The sequence below is a fragment of the Hyperolius riggenbachi genome, chromosome 8, assembly GCF_040937935.1.
Source record: "Hyperolius riggenbachi isolate aHypRig1 chromosome 8, aHypRig1.pri, whole genome shotgun sequence".
NCBI classification, from domain to species: domain Eukaryota; kingdom Metazoa; phylum Chordata; class Amphibia; order Anura; family Hyperoliidae; genus Hyperolius; species Hyperolius riggenbachi.
In genome coordinates this window covers 76,435,144-76,443,199 of record NC_090653.1, presented here as the reverse complement: position 1 = coordinate 76,443,199, position 8,056 = coordinate 76,435,144, and the positions used below count along the sequence as shown (strand labels likewise).

The window sequence follows — 8,056 nt, the reverse complement described above, 5'->3', positions numbered from 1 at the left end:
ATGTTGTCCGCATTGCGTTTATTTTATACTGACATGTTGCCCGCATTGCGTTTATTTTGTGCTGACATGTTGCCCATTGCGTTTATTTTGTACTGACATGTTTGCCCGCATTGCGTTTATTTTGTACTGACATGTTTGCCCGCATTGCGTTTATTTTATACTGACATGTTGCCCGCATTGCGTTTATTTTGTGCTGACATGTTGCTCATTGCGGTTATTTTCTGGTGTCCGGGGTAACTGTTACTGCATTTATTATTTAATGGTCATAGATGGCTATGTTTGCTGCTTTGTGCTTACGGTATACTATTAGCATCACACAGTTTCTGCACACCCACGATGCAAAGTGTCGTTTGTCCACATCATGGCGTAAACACTGCTTTCTTATGCCTCGCTGTTACATCATTACGTTAGCTCCGCCCATACAATGGCATGACCACGCCCATAAAGCTCCCCCCCCTCTTCGTTGCTGCGCGCTCCTCAGTCCTCCCCACTCCCCCCCTCCCCGTCCCAGGTTGGACCCACAAAAATCTGGTCACTCTATCTCAGTCGCAGTGGATGGGGGCAGAGGCGGAGCAGAGCAGCAGGGAGGAAGAAGAGCCGTTTGGTTTGGGTCGGGAGGAGTCGAACGAGCCGACTCTTTGGGAGCCGAGCGGGAGTGGTCGAGCCAGAAGAATAGCCGATGCTTAAAGAGCCAGTATTCCCATCACTAGTGTACTAGTGAAGTCACGCTGGTGCTGTGTGGGCGGCCTGTGGGTGCAGTAAGGGCCTGAGTTCAGTGAAGTGAAGTCACGCTGGTGCTGTGTGGCCTGTGGGAGCAGTAATTGGGCCTGAGTTCAGTGAAGTGAAGTCACGCTGGTGCTGTGTGGCCTGTGGGAGCAGTAATTCTAGCTGCAACACAGAAGCAGTAGTGCAGAGAGAGTGCAGACTGCAAAGGGCCAGAGGTCAGGGATCAGAGCAGAGAGAGAGAGCGACACAGAGCAGACAGGGAGCAGCAGTGGCAGTGCAGACTGCAGATAGACAGGCCAGAGATCAGAGCAGAGAGTGACACAGACAGGGAGCAGTGCAGACTGCAGACAGACAGGCCAGGGAACAGAGCAGAGAGTGGATCAGTATAGCAGCAAAAATTCCGAAGCATAAGTGCAGCTTGAAGCTGGAACAGAATAGTTTATATTTAGAACCATATTTAACTATCTATTTGAAGAGTCTTAAGATATTATTTTGTTATAAATTTTTACAGATTTCATTTTATTACTGAGGTTAATTCTGCACCATTGAAGTATATAATAAATAATGTTCATCAACCAAAGCTTGTCTGAATTCCTCTGGAAGCCGTGCCGATCGTCCTCTTTTTTGGAAATCAAAATATGGTCACCCTATCATATGTACTTCCTTTTAAAGCCCGACTCTGGTGTAGATAAAAAGCTAGGAGGTACGCGAATACTTGCATAATTACCTGGCAAGCTATTTGCGTAATAATCTTCACCTAAGTCCCGAATAAGCCAGGTTTTGGTGCGTTGCTTGGGGGGGTCGGGGTAGGACAGGTGCCCCGGGGCGCTGGGTCCCCAAGGGCGCCCAGCTGCAGTGTCCTTTTTTTAATATAATTATTTCTCGGCGCCGGGCCCGGGTCTCCCCCGTCAGTGACGTCACCAGTGACATCACCGCCGCGCAGCGTCCTTAGCAGTGGACGCTGCGCAGAGCGGCAGAGAGATAGCGCCGCCAGACCCATCCTCCCATTCGCCGCCGACACGAGGCAGGCAGGGAAGGAAGAACGGGAGGTCAGGTGATAAGTGGAGCCGGACACAGCGTGGAACCGGAGACAGCGTGGAGCCAGACGGACGAGCCAGCACAGGGCTTCCAGGCGGAGAGGACCAGAGCCTAATAGTGCTGTGCGCACTATTAGGTATATTGACAGTAAGCCTCAGTGTGAGGAAGCCTGGCAGAGGGAGGGTGGAGGTTGCTACATATACTGGGCACATATACCCCTTGCTACATATACTGAGGACACATGTACCCCTTGCTACATATACTGAGGACACATGTACCCCTTGCTACATATACTGAGGACACATGTACCCCTTGCTACATATACTGAGGACACATGTACCCCATGCTACATATACTGAGGACACATGTACCCCTTGCTACATATGCTGAGGACACATATACCCCTTGCTACATATACTGAGGACACATATACCCCTTGCAACATATACTGAGGCACATGTACCCCTTGCTACATATGCTGAGGACACATGTACCCCTTGCTACATATGCTGAGGACACATATACCCCTTGCTACATATACTGAGGACACATGTACCCCTTGCTACATATGCTGAGGACACATGTACCCCTTGCTACATATGCTGAGGACACATATACCCCTTGCTACATATACTGAGGACACATGTACGCCTTGCTACATATACTGAGGACACATGTACCCCTTGCTACATATACTGAGGACACATATACCCCTTGCTACATATACTGAGGACACATGTACCCCATGCTACATATACTGAGGACACATGTACCCCTTGCTACATATACTGAGGACACATGTACCCCTTGCTACATATACTGAGGACACATATACCCCTTGCTACATATACTGGGCGCATATACCCCTTGCTACATATAGTGGGCACATATACCCATGGCTACTTATACTGGGCGCATATACCCCTGGCTACATATACTGGGCACATATACCCCTGGCTACATATACTGGGCACATATACCCCTGGCTACATATCCTGGGAACATATACCCCTGGCTACATATCCTGGGCACATATACCCCTGGCTACATATCCTGGGCACATATACCCCTGGCTACATATCCTGGGCACATATACCCCTGGCTACATATCCTGGGCACATATACCCCTGGCTACATATCCTGGGCACATATCCCCCTGCCTACATATACTGGGCACATATACCCCTGCCTACATATACTGGGGACATATACCCTGTCTACATATACTGAGGACATATACACCTGGCTACATATACTGGGCACATATACCCCTGGCTACATATAGTGGGGACATATATACACCTGACTACTTATACTGGGGACATATACACCTGACTACTTATACTGGGGCCATATACACCTGGCTACTTACACTGGGGACATATACACCTGGCTACTTATACTGGGAACATATACACCTGGCTACATATACTGGGAACATATACCCCTGGCTACATATAGTGGGGGCATATATACACCTGACTACTTATACTGGGGACATATATACACCTGACTACTTATACTGGGGACATATACACCTGGCTACTTATACTGGGAACATATACACCTGGCTACATATACTGGGCACATATACCCCTAGCTACATATAGTGGGGACATATATACACCTGACTACTTACACTGGGGACATATATACACCTGACTACTTATACTGGCGACATATACACCTGGCTACTTATACTGGGGACATATATACACCTGACTACTTATACTGAGGACATATACACCTGGCTACTTATATTGGGGACATATACACCTGGCTACTTATACTGGGGACACATATACACTTGGCCTTGAGATTACATGTATTTTGGGGGAACCACTATGGCAGAGCTCAAACTTCCCTGGCAGACCTTTTTACACCACTGCTAAGGTCATGAATATTTGGCCCCAACCATTACCACGCGCACATTTTGTTGCATGGCCACACCCCCTTTTTTGGCGCGGGGCGCTATGCGCGCCGCAGGTCCCTCCTTATAGGGCGCACTAATAGTCTTTGTCCCCGGGCGCTGAAAGCCCTAGCTACGCCTCTGCTCCCCCCTCTTGCACAAAGTGGCATCTGCCTTTTGCTATTGTGATATATAGAAATGTGAGGACTTTCTGGAAAAGGAGACTGAGCTATATGATGAAACCCGGCTGATTCGGGATTCATTAATACACAGATAGTGTGACAGGTAATTATAACCTTTAATTATAAGCGTACCTCAGTGTCTATTTTATCTACCCCTGAATGCATGGATATCCTGCTGAGCTTGTGTCTCTAATATGTTCAGCCACAGACCCAGAATAAGTATAAACATCAGGTGCTGTGATTAAAGTCTGGCCGTATTATTTAGTATTTATATAGCACTGACATCTTCTGCAGTAATAACAAGCCTCAACTTTAGGGCGGGTAACCTAACACAATTCACTGAGTAAGCTTTGTTGGTCTCCACTAGAGACACATAGCCCAGAATCTGGTGCTTACTGCTCAGCCCCTTATTCTTTGAATCTGTAAAGATGAAACTAAAGGATACTGTTAAAGAGACACTGAAGTGAAAAAAAATATGATATAATGAATTGGTTGTGTAGTACGGATAATTATTAGAACATTAGTAGCAAAGAAAATATTCTCATATTTTTATTTTTAGTTATATAGGGTTTTTATATAGGGTTTTTTGCAACATTGCATCAATCTGTAATATTTTCAGTTTACACACTACACAGCATTCTGAATGATTTTACAGAGCAGCCCAGTGAACTATTGAACCCTTCTCTGCAGAGGAAAAGAAGATACAATGACAGTTGAGATAATAAGCTTCAGAAGACAGAGCTCTCTGCAACTTTGAAAGCCATGGAGCTCAATGGCTCTTTTGCATAGATAACAACTGGAGTTTCTTAACTCTTCCTGTACTGGAAACAATATTAGACTTCTGTCTCTACTCCTAATGTTTTATTTCTTAGCTGTACTACACATACAAATCATATCATAATTTTTTTTTTGTTTTCTCTTCAGTGTCTCCTTAAAGATTGACCTTGCTGCAAACACTGCAAAGAGCTACAGAAATAACAAACGAGAAATAGTCAATCCAGGAAGGCGAGATTTTATTTCAAGAGCGGTTTAAGTTGAAATTGAGATTCTTACAAACAGGGGCGTAACTAGAAGTCCCTGGGCCCCCCTGCAAGAATTTGAGCGCCCCCCCAGGGCCCGCTCATGGCAGTTTTGGGGAGGCAGGAGGGGTCGTAGCATGAGGGGAGAGCATTAGACATCATCGGGGAAGGGGGACAGTCCCCTCCTCCCTCACCTCGGGCTCTCCCCTCTGCGCTCCCCTCCTGCATCTATCTAAATGGCAGCAGCAGCGGTGGCAGCTATAATTACCTCCATTCACCACGGAGGTCTCCGATCTGCAAGGGCTTCACATTACCTCCGTGGTGAATGGAGGTAATTATAGCTGCCACTGCCACTTACATAGATGCGGGAGGGGAGCGCAGAGGGGAGAGCCCGAGGTGAGGGAGGGGGGGACTGTCCCCCTCCCGACTGATGTCCAATGCTCTCCCCTCATGCTGTGACCCCTCCTGCCCCCCCAAAATGGCCATGAGCAGGCCCCGGGGGGGCCCCGGGCCCCCCCCCACGGGGGCAGGGGCTGCTTCCCCTATTGTTACGCCAGTGCTTGCAAATGTCTGTTTGTAACATCTATATTTCTTCTGATTGTTATTATTTCTATAACGCTGACATCTTCTGCAGCACTGTACAGAGTATACTGTCTTGTCACTTAACTGTCCCTTAGAGGGGTTCACAGTCTGATCCCTACCATAGATTAGAGATGGGCCGAACCTCCGATTTTCGGTTCGGGAACCGAAAGTTGACCCTCATGATGCACTATGGGGGCAAACCGAACTTCTGGAAAAGTTTGCGGTTCTTCGCGATAGCGAACCACGGAAGTTCACCGGGAACCGTTCGCCGGCGAACCGTTCGGGCCATCTCTACCATAGATATGTCTATCATAATCTAGGGCCAATTTAGGGGGAAACCAATTCACTTTCAGTATTTTTTTGGGCTATGGGAGGAAACTGAAGTGCCTGGAGGAAACCCACAGCAACATGGGGAGAACATACAAACTCTGTGCAGAGAGTTTACTGGCTGGGATTTGAATCAGGGAACCAGCACTGCAAGGTGATTCTACTACAGCCAAAAGGATTAGCAAGACTGCCAGGCAACTGGAATTCTTCAAAGTGAATCTGAGGTAAGGGTGATATGGAGACTGCCATTTTTTTTAACATTACCAGTTGTCTGGAAGTCCTGTTGATCTCCTGACATCAGCAGTGTCTGAGTCACAACCCTGAAACAAGCATGTGCCTAATCCAGTCAGACAAGAGTCAGGGCACCTGATCTGTTTGCTTCCTCAAGGTTTATGGCCTACAGCATTAGAGACGCAGGATCAGGGGGACAGCCAGGCAAATGTAACTGTTTAAAAGAAAATAAATATGGCAACCTCTCTTACTACAGCGAGAGCATGATAAAAACTACTCCATATACTCAACCTTGAAGAAAAACAGTAATAATGATGGTAACACTGTTCTTTAGGGCATTCTGAAGATCCAGGGATATAGTAATTTTAGTTACCTTACTACACATGCGGTGTCACCATAATGTCCATTATAGGGTTTTTAGTCTCACTATCACTTACAGTCTAAAATAATTGAAACAGCATCTGACCTTGTAGAAAAACACATTCTGGGAACCATCACACCTGGAGCAGTCCTACAGAAAGACCTATAGCTTATGTTTGCCCTTCTGAAGTTGATTACATAACCTTGTTTTGAGTAAGCAGTCTGACCACATCAAGAATATGACAGCCTTGCCTGGTTCCCCAAACAAAACTTACTTGTATAAATACCTGAGAGGTTGGCTGGCCTAAAAGACTAAGGTCAGCTGTCACCATGAAGTTGCTGTGTTCCGTGCTGCTGCTCCCTCTGTTCTTTGAGGGTCTTCTGGCTCAGTGCCCAGCACCAGCCGGCCTGGTGAATGAACAAGGAGAAAAGCTCTGTGCTCGCATGTATGAACACAGTAACATGTACTTTGATCAGTCTTGTAATGGCAAACACTTTGATGTCAAGGATGGTGATGACGTCCCATACATGCCAATTTTATGGAACAACAGGGCTTCTTCTCTGGTTGTAGCTAACCGCTGTACCCTGAAAGTCTGGAGCGTATCAGGCAAGGGTGGAAACAACCGTTCTTTCAGTAGTGGTGTGTACTATCAACTGAAGGACTATATCAATGGACTGTTAGGAAACTGGAATGATGCCATCAGCTCCTACTACTGTACCTGCTCATGAGAAGACTCCTTGTGTGTACCTTCACTGCCTGCTCAAGAGAAGACTCAAATAGCACACTGAGTTAATGTTCCTCAATTAAAATCAATTTTCTCATTCAAAGTGTACTAATCACTTAGGTTGGCTGATGTGTGATTGGTGGAGAAATAGTTGACCATGATGGCAACACAAGGGTGTGAAACTAGACCTTAGCTCAAATACATTCCTCAGCTGCATGCATGAAGTTCAGTACACGGTGAGTTTTTGGCAGCGTATGAGAATTTAACTCTCCTGTGATCTATAAATTTTATGTCCGATTACCTATTCCTTAGATATTTAGCACATAGAACATATTTGATTCTGGTTAAGATCTTATTGATCTTTACATTGATGGTTGTACCTGTCTTTGGGGCTGATTCACAAAATATATTTTAAGAATTTATCTTAGTTGTTTAGTATATAGAACATATTGTTTGATTCTGGTTAAGATCTTATTGGACTTTACATTGATGGCTATACCTGTCTTTAAGGTGTATTCACAAAATGTATCTCTGGTTGGCCCATATACAATTAACTTTCTCCTTCTGAGTTCTCCTGAGATAAGTTTCATATTCTCTTTTAAATAACGTTTAAGTATTTTTCAAGTAAAATGTAAAAGTATCCAAAGTTGGTGAAAAAGTACTATCAAAAAGTATTTTAAGTATGTTGTTGTTTGCTGGTGGTTTAAAGTGAACCAGAGATGACGCACCCTCATGTATTTTACCATATATATCACTGAGAACATTAGTGAAAACACCCACCCTGCTCTCTGTTTCATCCTTTACTGCTCACCCTGTGTGTTATCAGCCCTGATAAAATCCCAGACTGAACATTCAGTCTGACTTTGCTCAGGAATCATTATATCTGAGTCTGTCTTCTCTGATGTCTTTTCAGGCCCAAGCCTGCCCCTTCTGGCTCTTCTATAATGATACCTGAGC

At 45.6% G+C, this 8,056-nt stretch overlaps 1 protein-coding gene across 1 annotated transcript; it reads left to right on the top strand.

Annotated features, from left to right (window-relative positions):
* The first annotated feature begins 6,704 nt into the window (after positions 1-6,704).
* Positions 6,705-7,103, top strand: LOC137528209 (syncollin-like). Its single transcript, XM_068249476.1, has one exon. The coding sequence runs from the start codon at positions 6,705-6,707 to the stop codon at positions 7,101-7,103; it is 399 nt and encodes a 132-aa protein (XP_068105577.1).
* Positions 7,104-8,056: the final 953 nt, after the last annotated feature.

Bases quoted from the DNA above. Each gene is read 5' to 3' on its own strand.
- LOC137528209 (XM_068249476.1), top strand. From the start codon at position 6,705: ATGAAGTTGCTGTGTTCCGTGCTGCTGCTCCCTCTGTTCTTTGAGGGT.